This window comes from Pleurodeles waltl, chromosome 10 (assembly GCF_031143425.1).
Source record: "Pleurodeles waltl isolate 20211129_DDA chromosome 10, aPleWal1.hap1.20221129, whole genome shotgun sequence".
NCBI lineage: Eukaryota > Metazoa > Chordata > Amphibia > Caudata > Salamandridae > Pleurodeles > Pleurodeles waltl.
In genome coordinates this window covers 3,232,107-3,257,079 of record NC_090449.1, presented here as the reverse complement: position 1 = coordinate 3,257,079, position 24,973 = coordinate 3,232,107, and the positions used below count along the sequence as shown (strand labels likewise).

The window sequence follows — 24,973 nt, the reverse complement described above, 5'->3', positions numbered from 1 at the left end:
TGGTACTCACTACAAGCCAGTCCAGCCTCCTACACCTGCATGCACAACATCTTCAGCCACTACGTCCATCACCAGCACACCCACCAGAACCCCCCGCACACGTGCAGTCACCACCCCCACTACCATTTACACGTCCCCTGTGTCCTCTCCCACTGTGTCTGTGACCCCCTCTTCCAAGCTACACAAACGCAGGCAGCCACCCACCCAACAGCCATCCACCTCACGACAGCATCCGGCCCAAGCCCCTGCACCCAAAGACACCAGACTGAAGACTCCTACAACCACAACCTCTTCCTCCACTCCCATACCCACTACACCTACCTGTCCCTCTGTTCCTAAATTGGTTTTCCTTTCCAAACTTGACCTCTTTCCTACAACTCCCCCACCCCGTCCATCTCATAGGACTCCAGTCAGCACCTCAGCCACCACAAAAGCGGGACCTGGAATGACAGTGTGCCATGGACTGTGGAGTCCCCCACCCTCAAGGGCAGCCAGTTCAGGAAGGAGCCAAGGCACGGCCAGCCCACCCCCGGTAAAACATCCGAAGATTGTCAGTGGCCGGCGCGAGAGGCCGAAGACACCAGGGACCAAAATCCCGACCATGATTCCGGCAGGAAGTATGGTGCCACCTGGCACACCGCCAAAGGTGGGGAAGGGCCACAGGCGAACAGGGAAGGCTGGGAAGGGCAGCACACCCGACAAGTCCGCCAGCAGCCCAGCTGGCCAGGAGGGCCCCGCCTGCCCCATCCCAGGTGGGCAGGAGGACACCCACAGGCCCGGTACTGCAGCCCAGGAGGACCCCGCCAGCCACACGACAGATGGGCAGGAAGGCACCGCCAGCCAAAGGTCAGGTGGCGAATGACCTCCATGCCATGGCCGGATCCGCTGAGTTGGACACTCATCCGATGCACCGCTGAACAGGGCACCGCCGTCTCAAGCACCGCTACACTGTGCACCGCCGTCTCAAGCACCGCTGAACAGGGCCCTTCATCTCAAGCACCGCTGAACAGGGCACCGCCGTCTCAAGCACCGCTGAACAGGGCACTGCCGTCTCAAGCACCGCTGAACAGGGCACCGCCGTCTCAAGCACCGCTACACTGGGCACCGCCGTCTCAAGCACCGCTGAACAGGGCACCGCCGTCTCAAGCACCGCTGAACAGGGCACCGCCGTCTCAAGCACCGCTGAACAGGGCCCTTCATCTCAAGCACCGCTACACTGGGCACCGCCGTCTCAAGCACCGCTGAACAGTGCACCGCCGTCTCAAGCACCGCTGAACAGGGCACCGCCGTCTCAAGCACCGCTGAACAGGGCCCTTCATCTCAAGCACCGTTGAACAGGGCCCTTCATCTCAAGCACCGCTGAACAGGGCCCTTCATCTCAAGCACCGCTGAACAGGGCCCTTCATCTCAAGCACCGCTGAACTGTGCACCGCCACACTGGGCACCGCCGTCTCAAGCACCGCTGAACAGGGCACTGCCGTCTCAAGCACCGCTGAACAGGGCCCTTCATCTCAAGCACTGCTACACTGGGCACCACCGTCTCAAGCACCGCTGAACAGGGCACCGCCTTCTCAAGCACCGCTGAACAGGGCACTGCCGTCTCAAGCACCGCTGAACAGGGCCCTTCATCTCAAGCACCGCTACAATGGGCACCGCCGTCTCAAGCAACGGTGAACAGGGCACCGCCGTCTCAAGCACCGCTGAACAGGGCCCTTCATCTCAAGCACCGCTGAACTGTGCACCGCCGTCTCAAGCACCGCCACACTGGGCACCGCCGTCTCAAGCACCGCTGAACAGGGCACCGCCGTCTCAAGCACCGCTGAACAGGGCCCTTCATCTCAAGCACTGCTACACTGGGCACCGCCGTCTCAAGCACCGCTGAACTGTGCACCGCCGTCTCAAGCACCGCTACACTGTGCACTGCCGTCTCAAGCACCGCTGAACAGGGCACCGCCGTCTCAAGCACCACTGAACTGGGCCCTTCATTTCAAGCACAGCTGAACAGGGCACCGCTTCTCAAGCACCGCTGAACTGGGCCCTTCATCTCAAGCACCGCTGGCCCATTGGCGGAAAGGGCAGGCCCGCCTCTGTGTCGGGCAGGGCTGCACGAAGCACTCTGGGCACCAGTCCCCCTCCAGAACCAGTGGAGACTGTTATCCACTTGTGAGACTGTGGCTTTGCACTCCCCAGGATGTAACAGTGGGCAAACCACCCACTGTAGAGACTTGAGAGACTGTGGCTTTGCATTCCCCAGGATGGAACAGTGGGCAAACCACCCACTGTAGAGACTTGAGAGACTGTGGCTTTGCACTCCCCAGGATGGAACAGTGGGCAAACCACCCACTGCAGAGACTTGAGAGACTGTGGCTCTGCACTCCCCAGGATGTAACAGTGGGCAACCCACCCACTGTAGAGACTTGAGAGACTGTGGCTTTGCACTCCCCAGGATGGTACAGTGGGCAAACCACCCACTGTAGAGACTTGAGAGACTGTGGCTTTGCACTCCCCAGGATGGAACAGTGGCCATGGAGGCCCATCGTGGATCTGGCGTCGTGGACTCATCTGGCTGAGGTGCCCCCCCTTCCCTTCCCCCTGAGGTGCCTGTAGTTTTGCTATCTGATGTCCCTGCAGTGTTCTCTCCGTTGGAGTCAGGTATCCTGTGTGGGCTTTGCCCATGTGATTTGGGCCCAGTGGTCCACGGACAATGCCTGCTACAATGATCGGACTTTAAAATGTATGTATATAAAAGGTTTTAGATGTGTGATATATTTTTAAGCCAGTAATACAATATATTCCAATGTTTAGAATCATTTCCTTTTTTTCTTTGCATTCTTCCAGGGGGTTTGGGGGGATAACTGTGATGTATTGCTATGCATTGATGTGTGTGTTGTAGTGCGTGAGGGTGGGGGTGGGTGTGTCGCTTATGTGTGTCCCCGTAATTTTTTGCCTCCCCCCTCCCCTGTGTCGTAGGTGCAGTACTCACCGTTGTCTTCTGCGCCGGCGTTCGTGCTCCTGGTAGAGGAGCAGGTAGACAATCGCTGGGAGGATGTGGAGTTCGGGTTCCATGCTGTCCAGATTCCTCGTGGGGTGTATGGAGGTGAGCGTTTTCCCTTCGAAATGGCTGTTTCTGCTGTGTTTTTATCGGCGGGGCTACCGCCCCGGAAAAGGTGGCGGATTGGTAGGTTGTGATGGGGTGGGCGGTACATTGACTCTCGCCTGTCTGTTGGCGGTTACCGCCGCGCTGTTTGTTTGTCCCGCCGTGGCGGGCGGTGTGTTGAAGTGGCGGTCTCTGCTGGCGGTTTCCGCCAGGGTCGGAATTCCATTTTTTTTACCGCCAGACTGCTGGCGGTTTAGCCGCCGCTTTAACACCGACCGCCAAGGTTGGAATGACCCCCTGAGTATTTTCTTTCATGTGTATGAGTACTGTGTGACTACAGTGGTATTGCATGTGCTTTTCATGTCTCCTATATGAGCCTTGGCTGCTGTACTGCCATTTGATAAAGTTTGTTTTGACCAATGACTTTGTGTTTCACCACTGCACATATTAGTTGCTCAATGTTCACCAGTAGCACATGGTATGTTTTGTTCAGTTGAGCCGCCTATGGGCTTTGACATGGCATTAGCCATTACTTTCTGTATTCAGTTTAGCCGCCTATGGGCTTTGACATTGCATTAGTCATTACATTCTGTATTCTGCCTATTGGCTTTGACATGGCATTAGCCATTACTTTCTGTATTCAGTTGAGCCGCCTATGGGCTTTGACATTGCATTAGCCATTACATTCTGTATTCTGCCTATTGGCTTTGACATGCTGTATCCAGTCTAGCCGCCTATTGGCTTTGACATTGCATTCCTATTGGCTTTGACATGATGTATTCAGTTTAGCTGCCTATTGACTTTGACATGCTATTAGATATTCTGCCTATTGGCTTTGACATGATATCATATATTACATTTTGTATTCAGCTCCGCTGCCTATTGGCTTTGACATGATATTATACATTGCATTTTGTATTCAGCTCAGCTGCCTATGGGCTTTGACATGATATTATACATTGCATTTTGTATTCAGCTCAGCTGCCTATTGGCTTTGACATGACACTAGACATTGCATTTGATATTTAGGTTAGCTGCCTATTGCCTTTAACATGACATTGCATTTGATATTTAGGTTAGCTGCCCATTGCCTTTAACGTGGAGTTAGACATTGCAGTTGAGAATCCAAGCTGTATTTTTCCAAGCTGTGTTTTTGCACCAGAGAACCAAGATGTTTTGCTCTCACAGTAGACTAGACCTGATAAGAGAGAGTACATGGGCGTTGTTTTTCCTCGCTTGAGCTTGGGAACAGGAGTAGTCTTGGAGACCTGGCCAGTCTCCAAAAGGCTTGCTCAGTTTCCCAGGTCTGAGAGGAGGGGGCACACCTTTGTAACGAATGTAACAGGCTGCAGAGAGTCAGATTCGAATCTGCCGGACCTCGTGCTGGAGCTTGGCGCCAGCTGCCAGCATCCCGTGTGGGTAGATGAAACTCTTTCTCGCGGCTGACAGGGGTCATCAGCTTGCAGACCTTAGAAAGATGTAGCTGTAAATAGTTCCTACACGGTGAAGTATTTGTTTTGCTTTGCATTCAATATCTTATAAATATAACCTGCTGTGTATATTGCAAACTGATATATTTTGTTTGATTAACGCGGACTGGAAAGCTACTAATTCGTCATTCATATAACAACAATAAAAGTCTTCTTTGACCTCAGAAGTGCATTTCTGTTGTGTTATGTTAGTGCTTAGAAACTAAATAAGAGGAAAGCACTACAGCTGCACAGCTACAGCTACCCCTAGACAACCTGGCTTCTAGACACTGACTACATTTCACTAATAAGGGATAACTGAACCTGATATGAGGTGTAGGTGTAGGAGGCTGGCCTGGGCTGTAGTGGGTACCAGAGGTACTTACACCTTGTGCCAGGTCCAGTTATCCCTTATTAGCGTAGAAGAGGGGTTTCTAGCAGGTTAGGCTGATAGAAGGTAACTATGGCAAAGCAGCTTAGGCCGAACTAGGAGACATGTAAAGCTCCTACTATACCACTGGTGTCATTTGCACAATATCATAAGAAAACACAATACACAGAAGTACTAAAAATAAAGGTACTTTAATTTTATGACAATATGCCAAAAGTATCTCAGTTAGTACCCTCAGTATGAGGATAAGATATATGACCAAGATATATGTACACAAACCAAAATTATGCAGGTAACAGCAAGAAAAGTAATGCAAGCAGTGTAAAATTACAGTAGATTGCAATAGGAGCACATAGGTATAGGGGCAACACAAACCATATACTCCAAAAGTGGAATGCGAACCACGAATGGACCCCAAACCTATGTGAGCTTGTAGAGGGTCGCTGGGACTGTAAGAAAACAGTGAGGGTTAGAAAAATAGCCCACCCCAAGACCCTGAAAGGTAGGTGTAAAGTGCACCTACTACCCCCAGAGAGCACAGAAGTTGTGATAGGGGGATTCTGCAGGAAAAACAAACACCAGCAATGCAACAACAGTGGATTTCAGGACCTGAGTACCTGTAAGACAAGGGGACCAAGTCCAATAGTCGCAACAGTGTCGAGAGTGGGCAGGAGCCCAGGAAATGCCAGCTGAGGGAGCAAGGCAGCTTCCACCGGATGGAAGAAGCATGGAGTTCTGCAAGAAAGAAGAGGACTAGGAACTTCTCCTTTGGAGGATGGATGTCCCACGTCGCGATGAAGCTTGCAGAGGTGTTCCCATGGAGAAATACTGCAAACAAGCCTTGCTAGCTGCAAGGGTCGCGGTAGAGGTTTTTGGGTGCTGCTGTGGCCCAGGAGGGACCAGGATGTCGCCACTTGGATGAGGAGACAGAGGGGGCGCCCAAGTCAGGGAGCCCTCACAGAAGCAGGCAGCACCTGCAGAAGTACCTTAACAGGCACTTAGAAGAAAAGTGAACCGGAGTCCCCCCGAAGTCACAAAAGGGAGTCCCACGATGCCGGAGAACAACTCAGAAGGTTGTGCACTGCAGGTTAGAGTGTCGGGGACCCAGGCTGGGCTGTGCACAAAGGAAATCCTGGAAGAGTACACAGGAGCCGGAGCAGCTGCAAATCACGCGGTACCCAGCAATGCAGTCTAGCGTGGGAAGGCAAGGACTTACCTCCACCAAACTTGGACTGAAGAGTCACTGGACTGTGGGAGTCACTTGGACAGAGTTGCTGAGTTCCAGGGACCACGCTTGTCGTGCTGAGAGGGGACCCAGAGGACCAGTGATGCAGTCTTTTGGTGCCTGCGGTTGCAGGGGGAAGATTCCTTCGACCCACTGGAGATTTCTTCAGAGCTCCTGGTGCAGGGAGGAGGCAGGCTACCCCCAGAGCATGCACCACCTGGAAACAGTCGAGAAAGCCGGCAGGATGAAGCGATACAAGGTTGCTAGTAGTCGTCTTGCTACTTTGTTGTGGTTTTGCAGGCGTTCTGAGCAGTCAGCGGTCGATCCTTTGCAGAAGGTGAAGAGGGAGATGCAGAGGAACTCTGATGAGCTCTTGCATTCGTTATCTGGTGAGATCCCCAAAGCAGAGACCCTAAATAGCCAGAAAAGGAGGTTTGGCTACCTAGGAAGGAGGATTGGCTACAAAGAGAGGTAAGAGCCTATCAGAAGGAGCCTCTGACGTCACCTGGTGGCTCTGGCCACTCAGAGTAGTCCAGTGTGCCACAGACACCTCTGTTTCCAAGATGGCAGAGGTCTGGGGCACACTGGAGGAGCTCTGGGCACCTCCCCTGGGAGGTGCAGGTCAGGGGAGTGGTCACTCCCCTTTCCTTTGTCCAGTTTCGCGCCAGAGCAGGGCTGGGGGATCCCTGAACCGGTGTAGACTGGCTTATGCAGAGATGGGCACCATCTGTGCCCATCAAAGCATTTCCAGAGGCTGGGGGAGGCTACTCCTCCCCAGCCTTCACACCTATTTCCAAAGGGAGAGGGTGTTACACCCTCTCTCAGAGGAATTACTTTGTTCTGCCTTCCTGGGCCAGGGCTGCCTGGACCCCAGGAGGGCAGAACCCTGTCTGAGGGGTTGGCAGCAGCAGCAGCTGCAGTGGAGACCCCAGAAAGGCAGTTTGGCAGTACCCAGGTTCTGTGCTAGAGTCCCGGGGGATCATGGAATTGTCACCCCAATGCCAGAATGGCATTGGGGTGACAATTACATGATCTTAGACATGTTACATGGCCATGTTCGGAGTTACCATTGTGACGCTGTACATAAGTAGTGACCTATGTACAGTGCACGTGTGTAATGGTGTCTCCGCGCTCACAAAGTCCGGGGAATTTGCCCTGAACGATGTGGGGGCACCTTGGCTAGTGCCAGGGTGCCCACACACTAAGTAACTTTGCACCCAACCTTCACCAGGTGAAGGTTAGACATATAGGTGACTTATAAGTTACTTAAGTGCAGTGGTAGATGGCTGTGAAATAACGTGGATGTTATTTCACTCAGGCTGCACTGGCAGGCCTGTGTAAGAATTGTCAGAGCTCCCTATGGGTGGCAAAAAAAATGCTGCAGCCCATAGGGATCTCCTGGAACCCCAATACCCTGGATACCTCAGTACCATATACTAGGGAATTATATCGGTGTACCAGTATACCAATGTGAATTGGTAAATTTAGTCACTAGCTTGTTAGTGACAAATTTGGAAAGCAGAGAGAGCATAACCACTGAGGTTCTGATTAGCAGAGCCTCAGTGAGACAGTAAGTCATCACACAGGGAACACAGACAGGGCACATACTTATGAGCACTGGGGCCCTGCCTGGCAGGGTCCCAGTGACACATAGACTAAAACAACATATATACAGTGAAATATGGGGGTAACATGCCAGGCAAGATGGTACTTTCCTACAGTAGGTAGCTTTGGTACCCACTACAAACTAGGCCAGGCTCCAACAGTACTGCCTTCAACATCTGATATCAGTGACGGCGGAATACCTTCCGGGGTCCTAGAACATATTAGCAGATTGGAATTCCAAATACATCAAGGATTCCAGCAACTGGCAACTGGACTACTCAGGATCAGTGGGGTCCTTGCAGCGTGGATCAGTTTGCCTCTAGGCTGAACTCAACTCCAGCAGTAGATCATTTAGCGACCACATCCTGGGGCCATAGCAGTGGATGCATTCCTACAGGACTGGGAACAGGGCCATCCTATGCATTCCCGCTCTTTCTCCTGATTCCCAAAGCGACGGCTCAAGTTCAACGCCAGAGGGCTTTGATAATCCTGGTAATTCTGCTCTGGAAATCACAAGCATGGTTTCCCACCATGTTGGAACTATCCTGGGAAGCACTGATTCTAATCCCATCCTTCCTACAGATTTTGCAGGATCCCCTCGGCCATCCACATCCGCTTGTCTTGCAGGGCCACCTCCATCTCATGACTTGGAGGATTTTAGGCAACGATGGGAAAACAACACACTTTCGGAGGAAGCTTGGAGACTCACCTAGCAGACATGGGCCCCGGGGACAACTAAGCAGTATAATTCGGCCTGGCAAAAATGGGTTTGTTGGTGCGTGGAGAAACAGCTGGATCCCTTGGGGGCATAAATTATGGATATCCTGAATTTTCTGGCAGAATTGGCCAGTTCGAGACTGGTGTATTGTACGGTGAACTCGTTCAGATCTGCAATTTCATCCATTTGAGGTGGGGAAGCACCCCTGCGTCTGTAAGTTACTAAAATGCATCAGGATGACTAAACATCCGGAGCCCAGATACACTGGGCCATGGGATGTCAACTTGGTCTTACGTTTCCTTTCAGACTGGTAGGATAACCGGTATCTTTCTAGAAAATAAATTTCAGTGAAATTGGCAATGCTGCTTTTTCTGATGTCTTGAAACAGAGTTTCAGATGTCAGAGCTCTGGACATCACGGCTAGGGTGTTCAGCCCAGATGGGGATATGTCCACCATCTCTAGAAGGACCAAATCGAATACCAGGATTTACCTATCCAGCCTTTGAAGCGTCACCTAAACTGTGTGTAGTCAGATGCCTTAAAGCTAATGAAGAAATGATGGCGGACATCACAGCACCAGGTGAGAGACAGCTGTTAATTGCTATTAAGAAACTGTTCAAAATGGTTTTGTCACTTTCCATTGCCAGGTGGGCAAAATGGATTATGGCAGAGGCTGGGATTAACAGTCACATTTTTGGAGCCCACCCAATGAGGGGAGTGCTATGGCAGGAGGACATAATGAATGCTATAGATTAGTTCTCGGAATCTACCTTTATAAGGTTTTATTCTAAACATATCTATGAAGCACCATTGGTGGTGGTGAGTAAGGTTTGAACATGCATAAATCTTGCCTCTGGTACACATTTAGAACGAGAAATTTCCTAGCTAATGAGAAGGAAAGTTTCAATTCTATGAAGGACAAGGAGGTGAGGATCACCCCTTCCAACGCATACTGGAAAAATGACTTTCCTACCTTTTTTCTGGTATGAAGAAGTATTATATTTTATAATTAACTTAGATGTAATGTACACTCACTGTTATCATTAGTTTTCTTGGTATTGATTGCCTTTAAACCGGTCATGTGGTTTGTACTGGAACACCTAGGGTATTTTATTGAAACATGGTCAATGATGTATACCGTCATCATTGCTGGATTATTACCTAGAGTATGTTATGGACTGTCATTATTGCCTCATACGCGAGATATTTTGTGGAATGGTTTTAACAAGGTACATTCAGCCCTTAGGGTCTGACTCAAAGACTGCCTGAAGTTAACTTCCCACAGTGAAGGGGAACGATGGGCGAGATGAATATAGACATTCGGACTGTGTTGGCATTGGTTCTTGGTTGTCATGGACGCATTTCTCCTTTGGTTCATGAGATATGTAGTGTTTACGTTTTTTCTTTAATCTTTGAACCTGATGGGTTACAAAGAGTGAGGGAAGAAATGCACAATCCTCGCCTCTGTGTCCTTAATAGAATTGGAACTTTCCTTCTTGTTAGCTAGGAAATTTCTCATTTTTTCAAGCGCCATTTGATAAAACCTCTTCAAACGTTACAATACTCAGAACTGGATAATGGTTTGGAATCGCCGTCTTGGGTTTGGATCAGAAAAATGGGTTGCAAGATAACAAGGCCAGGATTTGAGCTCAAGAAGACCAAGGCGGCTACGGGGGCCTCGGAGGATATTGTTATGGACTCATTAATGATTTGGGGCCTCTATTATTTGTTTGCAATTTAATCTACATAAGTGTAGTTAATGGCTGCTTGAGGATGCCCTTGGTAACTTCAGCTGAGACAGGCATGCACTCTGCCCGTCTTGCGTCCTTCACAGGAGTGAAAGCCTGCTTCTGGAGGGCGAGGAGAGTGACATTAATGGAGTCTGCAGAGCCTGAGATCCAAGATGGCGCCTTCTTCACCAGGGAGGGGGGCGGGGCCACGGCGAACAGTCTTTCTTCCAATGCAGGACGTGACGTCCATAGCGCGCGCGCATGCGCAGGCCGCGCCACTTGTTTACCTGCAGAGTCCACACAAAACATTACGACAGATGCTGCCTACAACCTCCGCTTCCTCATTGGAGGCTACCAGGTCGTGACTTCGCCCTCATTGGCCCATAGTTGGCGTAGTCCCGCCTATTTCGCAGGACGCTGTGAGTATTCATAAGAAGGCTAGCGCCATTGCAGAACAGGTCAGGTGCATAACGGGGCGCGAACCGTTCCTGGGCGTGGAGCGGAAGGTGCTGGGGAGCGCCGCCAGGCAGGGTGGCCGTCGGTGGAGCCCCGCGCACGTGCGCAGTTTAGATACCGAGACACCCCACTCTCCGGCTGTTGCGCAAGAGCGGCGCGCGCGCATGCGCAGTTGGTGAAACCCCCCCCCCCCCCCCCCCCCGGAGGTTAGTGACGCGCCTCCGTCTGACAGGTCCAGGGCCCCGCGCACGCGTAGTATGGTGACTAGACCGCTCTAGTCCCTCCCTCTGTTGTGGCAGTTGGCGCATGCGCAGCGGGTGAGGCTTATGCGGGGAACCCGGTGACGCACCACCGGTTGACAGGTCCAGGGCCCCTCGCGCACCGCACCTGCGCACTGAGGAGAGTAGCCTTTCTGCTTCCCTCCCTTTGTTGTGGCAGTTGAACAGGAGGAGCGGCGGCGCACGCGCAGTGGGCGAATCTCGTGCTGTGAGCCCGGTGACGCGCCACCGTCTGACAGGTCCAGGGCCCCGCGCGCGCCGCAGCGCCTGCGCAGAGCGCGCAGTTTTGAGCGCGCGAGGCGGGAGGCCGCAGGTGACGGTTTGGGCGCGCGCGCGCCGGTGGCTCGCGAGGCCCGTGACGCAGGCAGCGGCCGCCGCCATGAGCGCCCCTCAGCGGCCCGAGCCCGACGAGGCCCCAGCGGCTCCCCCCGCCAAGCAGCGGCGCCTAGAGGCCCCCGAGGCGCCCAGCCTGAAGGAGACGGAGGCGGCGCAGGCCCTGGCCGGCATGACCTGCTGGGCCGGGGAGGCCTCGGAGGAGTGCTCCATCGTGTCGGTGCAGAGCCGGCCGGCGCCGCCTCACAGGGCCGAGCACTACCTGGAGGCGCTGGAGGCCGTGCAGCAGGAGCTGGAGGGCGTCAACGAGCAGGCCAACCGCGCCTTCCTGCAGCTGCGCAGCAAGTACGGGGGCCTGCGCCGGCCGCACCTGGAGAAGAGGAACGGCATCATCCGCAACATCCCGGGCTTCTGGGTCACGGCCGTATCCTGCGCCGAGGGGCCGGGGGACGCGGGCGCCGGGGCCCGGCGAGTCCGACCACGGAGGGTCCGACCACAGAGGGTCCGCGGTGCTGCGGGGGCCAGCGCCGGCCGGACCAGAGGGGCCCTAAGGGCGGGGGGCTGGGATACCACCGACCCCCTCAGGGCCTGGGAGATACCAGGGGAGGGGCTAACACGCCACCGACCCCCTCGGGGCCTGGGAGATCCTAAGGGGGCTGGTATACCACCCCAACCCCCCTCTCAGGGCCTGAGAGATCCTAAGGGGGCTGGAATACCACCCCCTCTCAGGGCCTGGGAGATACCAGGGGAGGGGCCAACACGCACCGACCCCCTCAGGGCCTGGGAGATACCACGGGAGGGGCTGGTATACCACCCCAACCCCCCTCTCAGGGCCTGGGAGATACCACGGGAGGGGCTAACACGCCACCGACCCCCTCAGGGCCTGGGAGATACCAGGGGAGGGGCTAACACGCCACCGACCCCCTCGGGGCCTGGGAGATCCTAAGGGGGCTGGTATACCACCCCAACCCCCCTCTCAGGGCCTGAGAGATCCTAAGGGGGCTGGAATACCACCCCCTCTCAGGGCCTGGGAGATACCAGGGGAGGGGCCAACACGCACCGACCCCCTCTCAGGGCCTGGGAGATACCAGGGGAGGGGCCAACACGCCACCGACCCCCTCAGGGCCTGGGAGATACCACGGGAGGGGCTAACACGCCACCGACCCCCTCAGGGCCTGGGAGATACCACGGGAGGGGCTGGAATACCACCCCCAACCCCCTCTCCTCAGGGCCTGAGAGATCCTAAGGGGGCTGGTATACCACCCCCAACCCCCTCTCAGGCCCGCGTTAAAAAAGTGGGTGATAGATTGCAGATATGGGACTTTACATGGTAACTTTATTCCTAACGTAGTCATGCGTGCATGCAGTAAACAAAGGAGGAGAGATTGTGGGATATTGGTGACACCAAATACAAGGTGTGGGTGCTGCCTTTAGAAAGGCTGACATTTATGGTCACTGCAAAATCTGTAAATGAGAACAAATATTGAGATTATTACGTAGTGTGTAATCAGATGCATTTACAGTGCATCTTTTCAACAAGCGAGAGGGAATGGGTACACCAAATACAACAGTTCAGGAATGCTTTACGTGTGATAGTAAGAACCATTTAGCATTTATTAAAAGCTAGCTTTAAGCAAAATGTGGTGTATTGAAGAATAGGACATATCACGCCGGTATAAAAATGAAGACTAAGTAATAATTGTAAGCTAAAATGTCAGTGATAACTATGAAGTGGTTTCTTGTGATGAATGAACAAAATGTATTTTCAGTATTAAAAGAAAACTTGTGAATAGTTAACATACGAAAAGCATCGAGACCAAATCTTTGTGTGAAGAATAACTCCAACTTGTAGTGGGTTCACGTGCCTATCCTGATCATAGGTAGTAAGGAAGCAGGGTAATGGAGCCTTAACTGCTCTCACTGGTAGTCATTCTCAAGCGCAGTGGTGACATTGTAATGCATTGATCTTTGATACTTGGTCTTTAGTTGCCGTGTTTCAAGTTCTTAAGATCAGTGAAATGTTGGCAATAGTCGAGGGCATAAGGGTTTTCTCCATCATTGATCTTTCTGCGGCCCATGTTCGAGTGCTATTACATAACGATAGTAAAAAGTATATAGCTTTTATTGCCCTGGGTGACACCTTCAAGTTCAGTAGAATACCATTTGAACAGCCATCTGAACTTACTGAGCTCCAAGTTTGTAGTCGAGTGTACCAAATGTACATTTTCACAGTCTAAAGGCACGTATTTACAAACAGAAGTATAAATTGAGAGCCATCAGGGAAGCACCTGTTCTCAGAATAAAGGTGGCTTTTAGTCACTCTTAGGTCTAGCAGAGTTATAAGGAATACGTTGAAAAATAGTGCAAAATTTGGTTGCACTTGAAAACTTAAAAAAAAAACTAAGTCTTTGTGAAGTAATTGCCATAACAAGGTTGTGACCTAATGCGTTTGAGTTGCATTGCAACGGCTGCTAGTTATAACGTTTTTCGTGTGGTACTATTGCAGTGTGATACTAGAGGCAATGTTTTTTGCATTTGCACCCAGATCTTTACCACTAGCAAAGGGAAACTATGCAGTGTCAGAGAGAAACTTTGGTTTGTTTTTGGAGTATTTGTTAATTTAGTAGGAGCAAGTGATTATTAGAAGTAATCACAAGCTGTTAACCCAGGGGAGCTGCTTTTCTGTGCTATTACAGAACTCTGTTCAAGTGTGATGGTTGCTTGGAATCTATTAAATCCCTCAAGACATGACCACCCATGGGTACATACAGGTGCACAGTAGGAGAGTGGCTGTAGATGTAATGCAATCAGTGACTCGCACATGTTTTTCATTGCTATAGACGTTTCTCAGGATGGCCTTGGATTAAGGTAGTTGAGTGGATACCTAATCTGACGGTGATGTACAACTCGCTTCTGAGAGAGCTAAAGGATGTATAAAAAGTCTGGACATTCTCCAGAGACCATCATCACTCTACAGCCAAGTAATAATTATTTAGTTGAACGCTCCGTAGAGTGTTGAACTGTACCATTCAGTTGGCTGTGAGGAATCAGTTGGTTTGGGAAGTGAAAATATACAAAACCGTCTGATCCTGAAGGACAACTGAAGTTAAACCTGCATATGTTCTCCTTTTTGAGGTTATGAGAGGTAAGAAATCCAAGTCAAACTATAATCCTGGTTAGTTCCAGGATGGTTATTGCGCCAGACGAATGGGAGGAAGAAATAGATTAGCACACATGATTGATATGAAAAGTGTTATTATCGTAATTGGTCTGTACACCCTAAGATAATTGATATAGGTCAGTGGGTTTGCATTAAGAAGCCTGCTTTTGGGCCCGCTCTGCACCTCCCTGAGTGTGCCGGAGTGACCCCCTGTCGTGCCTCATTTTGAGGTGGGCTGATCACCAGTCCATGGATTGCTTTCTGGCCCCATGGGATTGGCGGGTGCCCTCATTGGGTTCCTGCTGGTGGATCCACCTTCTGCACCAGTCAGATCCCCTGATCCGCCGCAGGATCGGTCATTGACCTTAAAAAATTGATTTTCTAGTGGCCATTACTTCTGATAAGAGGGCTAGTGAGCTGCAAGCACTTTCTGTGCACCCTCATTACACCACTTTATTCTCAGACAAACTGGTGTTGCGCACATGTGCCTCTTTCCTCCTGAAGATGACATTTTCCTGTGGGACAGACCAGTGCCCTTCCTGCCTTCTATGCTCCCCCCCCCCCCCAATCCAGACTCTCTACTCTTCCGAAGAGAACCCACTGACTGGATACAAAAAGATATTAATGGCTCTACATTGATCGTACAAAAGTTCTGGGTGGATGATCAACATTTCATTAGGGTAATTGGGGCAAATCAAGGTAACGCCATGCAGAAACAGGACAGCTCAAATAGGGATGGTGATCTGCGTTTAGATTTGCTATGCATTAGGCAAGAGACAACCCCTTGAGGGCTTGCAATCTCATTCCAGCAGAGGCAAGACTGTGAACACTATTGGTTTCTTGGTCCCTGGCCTGGAAACCCATCAGGTTCCAATATGGATGTCTTTGCACATGTTTACCAAATGCCTTGTAAGTCAGGTCCGTCTTGTGGGCAGTTTGGTCGTTAGGTCCTACAGGACTTCCTGGTCTGAATCTGTTTTGTAGACCCACCTCCAGAGAAGTTTTGCTTGGGCAGTATTCTAAGGTAAGCAGTCTGTGGCTAGAAGTCTCTATCAGATGAACCTATCAGTCAATCACAGATTTGTACAGTGCGGCTAATTACCCATAGGCTCTCATGTTACTTTCGGTAACGCCTCATTTGGTAGAGACTATCCTAGCTGTAGATTTTTTTGATGAGCCTGCCACCAATCCCAATTTGAGAACAGACTTCTCTATGAAGGGTAACCCATATAAGGTCCTTGATGTCGGCACACTGACTCATCAGTAACCTTTGTGTTTTTTTGTAAGGAACTGAGGCTGGTTGTAAGAGAGAATGTGTCACATGGCTTAAGGACACTCATCCTTAGTGTTGGACAAGCATATAAGAATACAATGTTGGATCAGGTACTGCATCATCGTAGTGAAGAGGGAAGTGTAGGTCTGCATACTGCCCAGACGCTATTAAAGAAGCTGAAATAAATCAACTGATTGTGTTATGACTATAGGCTCACTGACATTTTGTTTGTCTGGTTTCCTTGTGTTTGTGCCACTTCTCATTTTACTTGTGTCGTTGTCGTGCCCATTTTCCTTGACACAGACATTCCAGTTTTTGAATCACCCCCAGCTCTCAGCCATGATTGATGATCGAGATGAGGACACTTTGAGCTACATGACAAACTTGCAGGTAAGAAAGGCCCTCTTAAATCTATAGATACGTGGGCCTGGACTGTTGGAGTTTGTTCATTGTCTATCTTAACATGTGGATGGTTTAGGTACAGTTCAGTCCTAGCTAGTTTTGGGGTTGAATATCATCTTAGGCTAGCATAAGACATTTCAGGCTGAGAAGGTGATGAGCTCTAACATGGTCTTAAGGTCACATTGTCCTTCTACAGTCATAGATGGTGCTGGGGACTAATCTATACTTATAACAACTTAGCATTCTCCAGGGACTCTGGCGTGTTCTGATATCCTGTTACAGTAGGGTAAGCCTTCTTGAATAAATACTTGTTTTGAGGACTGCCATAACCCTTAAAATAGCAGAGATCGAGAGATACTGCTGGGGTGTTACATCCTCTAAGGCCATTATAGGTGTTCTTTTGTCTAAGTTGGTGCTGCAGGCTGATATCATCCAATGGTGCGAGCCTGTTTCTCTTGGGTGTTAAATGTATCTGTCTCCTAGGTGTGGTGTTGTCCTGCTGGCAGTTGTAGGTTTTGTTAGGATCCGCTAACCTTTCCGAATTGTATTGGGTAGGTAGTATGAGCTGGAGCTCTTACCCCCCCCCCCCCCCTCCCCCCAGTATGCTCTTGCTTTCCTCATCCTAATGAGCTTATTGCGATCTATGGTCTTTTGAACTGGCTTTCACCTGCTGCTCTCTCAAGTGATTGCACTTGTGCTGCACACTGCTTGCAGAGCTTTCTGAGGTGTTTGGCTTCCGGCAACACATCTTTATTTCTCCTTTTCAGTCTCCTTGCCCATATGTGGGATCTGAAGGATTTAGAGCCCTTTGGATACATCAGCAACAAAAACGGCAAGCAGTTGCTGCAACTGGCCTTACTGGCTACAGAAGCACAGTATTACCCTGAGTTGCTCCAGCAGCCGCCATCTTGGAAAGACTAGTTTGGGTAGCTCTGCCCAAGATTAAACAGACTGACACTAGAGGAGTCAGTCAGCTACTTCTTTATTTGGTCAATGATGACCATAAAAGCATCAACATTATACAAGAATAAAAGCGTAATTGTGATGCTTATGATGAAGTAAAACAAACAGTTGGAAGAAAAACAATCGAGTAATGTCAGGATACATTGTGACCAGCACCCTAAACATAATGCAGTAAAAAAAATATACAACTGACGGTCCGCTATGTTAATGGAAAAAAGTTCGGCCTCTGTCACTAGAAGACTGTGGTAGTACAAAAACTTTTAGAAAACCATAATTTAGGATATCATAAAATTAATTAAATAGATATTCTAACATGCCATGTAAAAGCACACATAAAAAAATTATTTAAAAACTATGTATTACTTCATAAAGATAAAAAGTTAAAGGGTGAAATCCCTGACATTAAATCAGTAGATTTGAGCATACATCAAATGCAGAAAATAACATCATGAAAGGTTTCAGTTCATGTACTGGAATAGAATACTAAATCATAAGGGCTCTGGTGTATGTGCTAAAATAGAATGCTAGGCAGACGGCCAAATGGAAGATATCAGGAGGCATACTTCTTTCTAATCTTTAGCGCACAGCAGCTGTAACTAATAACTGAGCAGCAAACAGATTGAGATTCTGGGCACTGTAAATAACGTAGGCTGTCTGTGTGAATTAAATTTCATGGAGCATAGGGTTGGACGTAAGAAACAATCTTAGAGTGCAATACAGGTTGCAAAAAAGCATAAAGTGCTTCATGGCTGTAAAAAGCTGGCCTGGTGTGTGTGAGCACCTATGGTGTTAGAACCTTATACTAGGTACAGGTATCCCCTATTAGTGAAGTGTAGGCAGTGTCTAGAAGCCAGGCTCTCACGGCTTATCTAGGAGACATGCAAAGCTCACGCAATAACACTGTAGTCACACAGTACTCACACACATGAAAGAAAATACTCAGTGTTACAAAAATAAAGGTACTTTATTATAGTAATACAAATACTAGAATACTATATAGACAGTTCCCCAACTGGAGGTAAGCAAACGCTTATTTACACATTAGCAATCAGTAAATAGCATATAATGCAATAAGCATTGATAAAAGCAATAGCAAACAGTGAGGGCCCTAGCAGGGGGCCAAACCATATATTAAAGCGAAATGTGAAAGGCAGTCCCTCCCTCCCCCTCACCCAAGGAAGTGGAATCAGTAGAAGGGAGCTGGAGGAACTAGGAACCCCAAGAGGTAAGTACCAGAGTGACCCCCAGCGGCCAGGAGAGCAGAGGTAAGTACCTGGTGTGCCCCAAAATCAACAGGAGGACCTTGGAAAAAGATTATGCAAGACCCATCCAAGACTAGAAGAACTCAAAGGTGTGTCATGTCAGAAGAGGACCTGCAAAGGAAAGGGACCAAGTCCAGTTCGTGATGCAGTGTCCGGTTGTGGCAGTAGCCACTAACCACCCTTCTGAGGATGTAGGACCAGTTCGCTGACGAACAAGGTCAGCTGTGCAGCACAGGAAATGAAGAGAAGGCCCAGAAGTGATGCAAGTGATGTCCCAAGTCGGCAGTAGAGATGCAGTCGGTTAGTGGTGCTGGAGAAACAACAACAAGCTTTGGCAAATGCAAGAGACGGAGAAGGTTTTGCAAGGCTGAAGAGGACCAGCAAGGCCCAGGGAACTCTACCCAAAGAGGGGGAGTCCTGGGTGACCCCTCAGCAGGTGGGAGAGTCACAAGAAGAGGAGGCAGCCCTCACAGGCAACACACGGGCAGCAGGCACAGGACTCGCAGTGAGGCCCATTCAGCACAATTGAAGAGTCCCACGTAGAGGAGCAGGAGACTGTGCTTTGCAAGTAGGAGTGCTGGGGGCCGGGGCTACACAGAGCCTGAAGATCCTCTGGTGGAGAAACAAACATTCCTTGGTAGCTGCAATAGTCACGGTGCACAGGGGTACTCTTCTTCTGAAAAAGGCAAGCTCTTACCGTGTCCCAAGTTGGACAGCTGGCAGAGAGGCCCAAGGCGACCACTCCAGACCACCACCTATGATGCTGGATCCACACAGCTCCGTACCGGAGGAGATCCACGCTGCCTGTTGTCGTTGCAGTTGGTGCCTGCGGATGCAGGGGAGTGACTCCTTCACTCCAGGGGAGATTCCTTCTTCTTGAGCAGGCTGATGACTCGTCACCCTTAGAGGATCCACAGCCGGGGAAGTGTTGCAGTTGCTAGAAGGAACTGGAGAAACAATTTTGCAGATTGGAGTCATTGGGGAAGCGCTGTGAAGTCAGGAGGCGGGGCAGGAGCCCTTCAAAAACCCTTTCGCGCTCCCGCCGTCGCGGGAAGCGCTGTGAAGTCAGGAGGCGGGGCAGGAGCCCTTCAAAAACCCTTTCGCGCTCCCGCCGTCACGGATATCGCTGTGAAGTCAGGAGGCGGGGCAGGAGCCCTTCAAAAACCCTTTCGCGCTCCTGCCGTCGCAGGAAGCGCTGTGAAGTCAGGAGGCGAAGCAGGAGCCCTTTAACAACTCTATTGCGCTCCCGCCGTCGCGGGAAGCGCTGTGAAGTCAGGAGGCGGGGCAGGAGCCCTTCAAAAACCCTTTCGCGCCCCCGCCGTCGCGGGAAGCGCTGTGAAGTCAGGAGGCGGGGCAGGAGCCCTTCAAAAACCCTTTCGCGCTCCCGCAGCGCGGGACGCGCCCGGGCAAAGCCCGGGCCAAGGGCGGGCCCGTCCTGCGCCCGTCAGAGGCTGGGCTGGGCCACCCCCCTGACATCTATCTCCCAAGAAGGCCACATTGGACTTAGTCCCACTTATTTTGTCATTGCCAATTCTGTATCCCAAGTCAGCTGCTCCATTTAATCTGACACCTTATCGTTTAACCTTGCACCTACGCTAACATCAGATGGGCAAAAGGAAAGCAATCGAGGCAGGGGCCGGGGCAGTGCTAAAAGCCAAGCGAAAAAGGCATAAGCATGCAGCTAGCAACTGCGTCATGGATAGAATCTACTCTCTCCTGGGCGAATGCAACGGAATACTAACTAGCCCCCAGGGAAATATTTCTATTGAAACTGGGGGGGGGGGGGGGGGCACTTCAACTAACAGGAAGGATGGTCCCATGAAAATCGTGGAGATTTTCGTGAAACGTGGGCAACTAGTCACTGACACTACAGGGGTGGGCGAAAGTAGGAATGTTATCACCCATGCCGCCCCCTCCCCAGTAGAAGACCTACCATTTGCCACCAACGATTCCATCCAGCTCAGTAACCGATTCAATCCCTTAACCAACATCCCTGAATCACACGACTACATCAACCCAGACACCCTAGCAGATGGGCTAGCAGCAACCAATATGCACTCTCCTCATGTAACCCCACAGCATATCGAATGCATACAAGTTCTAAGGAAGGAAGTCACAGAACTCAAGCATATGGTTAACTCATTACTTGCAATAGTAAAACAGCTAACCCACGCAAATAACACGACCACCACTAACCTTGCCCAAAACCCAACCCTATCAGGCATCACAACAAACCCGCCCAACCCCTCAGCTTCTTGCCACGTCGGCCCTCACCCTATCGGAGAAAAGACCATGAACTCTCACCAGATACCCTTTTCCCACAACTCAGGCATAGGAAACTCACTAGACATCTATCATAAAACCCTCAAACCCATGAGCAATACCGCCTCAAAATACTCTGCACAACCTGCCACTGATCAGTCCCATTTAGGTAATGTAGTTCTAATGGTTTACGTTCCCAAGTTAACCACATTGACACGCAAGGAAGGGGTAGACTCTATCAAAAACAAGGCAATCCATTGGATTCGCCATGTTAGAGGCTGCCGATCCATAATACGCAAGGACCTAATTAATGTAGTACGACGACCAGACCCGGGAACTCACTTTGATATCCTAAAACTGACACTCAAGAACAGGACCATGGCGAACAATCTGGTGGCCCTAGACGCAAGAACAAGCCCACCAGCACACTCGCGCATCCAGTTTAAACACCCCAGGCCACCCACGCTCCACGAGGAGTGCCCGAGTTACCACCCAGCAGAAAACCTATCCTCTCTCGGTAAATACGATTGACTCACAGCCCCACCTAAAATCCTTGCAGGCAAACCTTGCAACCCTCTAACATCTATCACCCCCAGATCCCCCTTTTACCCTACCACTGTTTGTCCATGTATTCTCCCCCCTACCCATGACACCGAGACCACTTCTGGTTCACTGAGCAATCATGACAACGATGCTCCTTCCATCTTGCAGGCACATTGCCCACCAAACCAAGTGCTGCTGCCTAGGCCTGCAAGCACTTCCTGGATCAGGACCAGGCCAGTTCCAACAGAGGAACATCACCAACCACCGCAAGCCTCACGGGCAAACATTGGTATCAACCCATCTCTGCTCCCTCAACCACATCTCCCAGACCAACCCCCGACAGCCAACCTTACAAACCCCAGGCATCTAGACAGGATAACTCCGCCACAATCTGGGGTACGACTCGTTTCATGGAACGTGGCAGGTCTGAAATCTATTCTTCCCCTTCCATCCTTCTCCTCATTTATTGATGAACATGACATATGTCTCCTCCAGGAAACATGGTCACTCGACCCACTCTTCCGAACAGGCTACACAAATTTCCACATCCCCGCTGTGGCCAGCACGAGAGGCAGACCCTCAGGGGGTCTGACCATCTGGATCAAAACATCACTTAGCTGCCATATATCACAGCTACCTACCGTCTCTCCCGACCTGTTAGGCCTTCGTCTATCCTTTGGGCCTGACTCTGTGGTGAACATCTTTAATATCTACACTCGAGGGGTCAGGGGGGTCAAGTCTCCAAAACCCTCTGCGCCCTCGTAGCCCTCTTACAAAATTATCCCCGCCATCACAAAACCATTGTGGCTGGGGACTTCAATGTCACATTCGAACCCCTTGACTGGGACGATCTCGGGTCCACCCGAGAGGAAGATCAAGCCTGGTCTATCCCCGCCCTGTCAATCCCACCCATCAAGAGATGGACGTCTGTCGCTATTCAGGTCAAATCACTGACCATGGAGTTTGGACTCAGGGCGCTAAATGGAAGAACCAATTCAGACACCAACGGTAGTCACACGTACAACAAAACGAACCACTCCAGCAGAATCGATTATTGCCTATTCGATATAAGATTATGGCCTCTAGTCATCGATATGACGATCATCGAAAGGACTGAAAGTGATCACAACCCTCTCTCTGTCCACACATTAGACCTAGGTAACCTCCCAGCTATATCTAACCCTGCAGCAGTAGCACCTGAGGGTATTAGCCTGGCCAACAATAAGACACCTAAAATGGGACAATATCGTGGCTCGGCCCGCACTTATCAACGCTGCCAATAACACCCTAAAATCCACACTAATGGACCTAGAGGCAGGTTCTGCAACTCTCCCCACCAGGAAATAAGCTCAATCCACACCTCCTGCTTTAGGGACATTGCAGCTCACTTCTCAGCACCCCCAGCCCACGACGACAAACGACCCAAAGGCAGGCACCGCTGGTTCAACAAAACATGTCGGTCCCTAAACAAGCGCCTAGTTCAAGCCATTAAATCCAAGGACCCCACCGCCATCCGCGTAGCTAGGAAGTCCTATAAATCTGCAATATGCATAGCCAAGCGTGACCAAGATAACAAATGGTGGACAGCACTCAGCGACGCTGTGCGCGAGAGGAATTATAGTCTGTTCTGGTCCCTGGCAGCGCGAGGCCCAGAAACCAGTGGTTTGGACATTACAACCAACATTGCCCCAAGAGACTGGATAGTTCACTTTAGTAATCTGTACTCCCCTGATCATGATAGCCCCACCTCTGTTTGTACGGCCCCCCCCTCCCCCTAATTCACTCATTAGCACCCACCACCGCAGCACCCCTGTTGTTCTCTCAAAGTGATATAACCTACTCTCTAAGCACTTTAAAACGCGGCAGGGCCCCTGGATCAGACTGTGTCCCAGCAGACCTATTCTCAACAGACCTAGCATCCTGGTCAAGATACCTCACCATTCTAGCTAACGCAATAGCATCTGGGGCGCCAATTCCCGACTCTTGGAAAGCGGCCATTGTTATTCCAATTTTTAAAAAGGGCGACCGATCTCTTCCCTGTAATTATAGACCTATTAGCCTAATTGACTGTGTCCAAAAAGTCTTCTGCCATTGCCTCCTAGGGAAGATCGAAGAATGGATAACTGACCACGATATCCTTAGCCCCCTCCAAGCCGGTTTCCGAAAGAAGATTTCCACCATTGATCAAGCCCTCAGATTTCTATTATTATATTGGAAAACAGTGTTCATTGGCAAAGGCAGCCTTTATGTAGCTTTTGTGGACCTCAAATCTGCTTTTGACCTAGTACCTCGCAACAAACTTTGGGTCACTCTCTCTAGGATGGGAATCCCGGAGCACATCCTTGCCATTTTGATACGACTCCACGAGGACAACTACGCACAAGTCAGGTGGGGCAACAAGGGCCAACTAACTGATAGAATCCACGTTTCCCGGGGTGTGCGGCAAGGTTGCGTACTTGCCCCGACCCTCTTCTCCCTGTATATCAATGAAATTGTCCCCTCCCTCCTCAGACTGCAGGCTGACGCACCTTCACTTGGCACACAAAAAATCCCAGTCTTACTTTTTGCAGATGACACACTTTTGATATCCAAGACCCCCAGTGGTCTAAGGAAACTCCTTGCGTGCTTCGAGCATTTTTGCTCATCTCGGGGTCTCGAAATCAACGCCTCGAAAACAAAATTAATGACTCTTAATCCCCACAGATCCTTCAAAGGGAAATTTTCTTTAGAGGGCTCCTCACTTGAGAAGGTGGGCATTTTCAGCTACCTGGGCATAACACTCACTGACAACATGTCCTGGAAGCCACACATAGGAAAACAAGCCCTTAAATTAAGACAAACAACTGGGGCTCTATTAAAAAATTTCCACCTCTCACACACAAAACCAATTCGCCCAGCATTACAGTTATACGAAGCCCAAGCCGTTTCCTCAGCGCTTTACGGGGCTGAACTTTGGGGTTATACCAAAACCCAAGACCTAACCACCGCTGAAAACAACTTCCTAAGAAACCTTGTGTCCCTCCCGCTAAGCACCCCACTGTTCCCTCTTGTCAAGGATCTCGGCATCAAACGCATTGGTCACAAAGCCCGCCTGCGACCTCTGCTGTACTGGCGGCGTCTCTGGACCACTCCGGAGCTTGACATCTTCACTGAAGCTCTACAGGTCATCCTAAAAGCCGACCACTCTCTCAGAATCCCCTGGCTACGATCTATCAAGGTTTTACTATACTCACTCGGCCTCGATGATCTCTGGAACTCACCAGCCACGTCAGTCTTTCCCTCGAAAAGCGAACTAAAGAAACTATACTGGCAAATGGCCAACCACGAAGACACAAGGGCTGCACTCCACACTACATTATCTTGTGACTTTGTCAACCTAAAAGAGTCATGCAAGTACGAAACATTTTGGGACCTAATCACGGCCCCAAGGGACCGGAAACTGTACTTCCAGCTCCGCATTGGAACACTCCCATTAAGACTTTTCACCAGCAGCTGGTCACACAATGAATCCACTGCATGCCCTGCTTGCGAAGCCCCCGTGGAGAATCTCCCTCACCTCCTTTTTGCATGCCCCGCGTATACCGCCCCCCGTAGGAAATGGCTGGCCCCGGCATGCAGACTACTGGGAGTACGCTGCTCTGCGCTAGCCCTGCGAATCCTTAGATCAGACACCAGGCCAACGCTAGTGATCGCTATCGCCAAATTCCTCGGAGCCAGTTGGCTTGTCAGAGGGAAAACTCTTCTGGACAAAGACTCCAAATAAGACAGTCCCAACATCCTGCGCAGCGCATTTCATTTCATTTTAT

At 50.5% G+C, this 24,973-nt stretch overlaps 1 protein-coding gene across 1 annotated transcript in view; it reads left to right on the top strand.

The window, feature by feature from the left end:
* The first annotated feature begins 10,627 nt into the window (after window positions 1–10,627).
* The window catches only part of LOC138260865 (protein SET-like), a 93,275-nt gene continuing 78,929 nt past the window's right edge, over window positions 10,628–24,973 (top strand). The window contains exons 1-2 of the mRNA XM_069209298.1: window positions 10,628–11,726; window positions 16,048–16,125. Coding sequence (XP_069065399.1) covers window positions 11,349–11,726; window positions 16,048–16,125 — 456 coding nt within the window. The 5' untranslated portion in view covers window positions 10,628–11,348. The remainder of the gene's footprint in view (window positions 11,727–16,047; window positions 16,126–24,973) is intronic.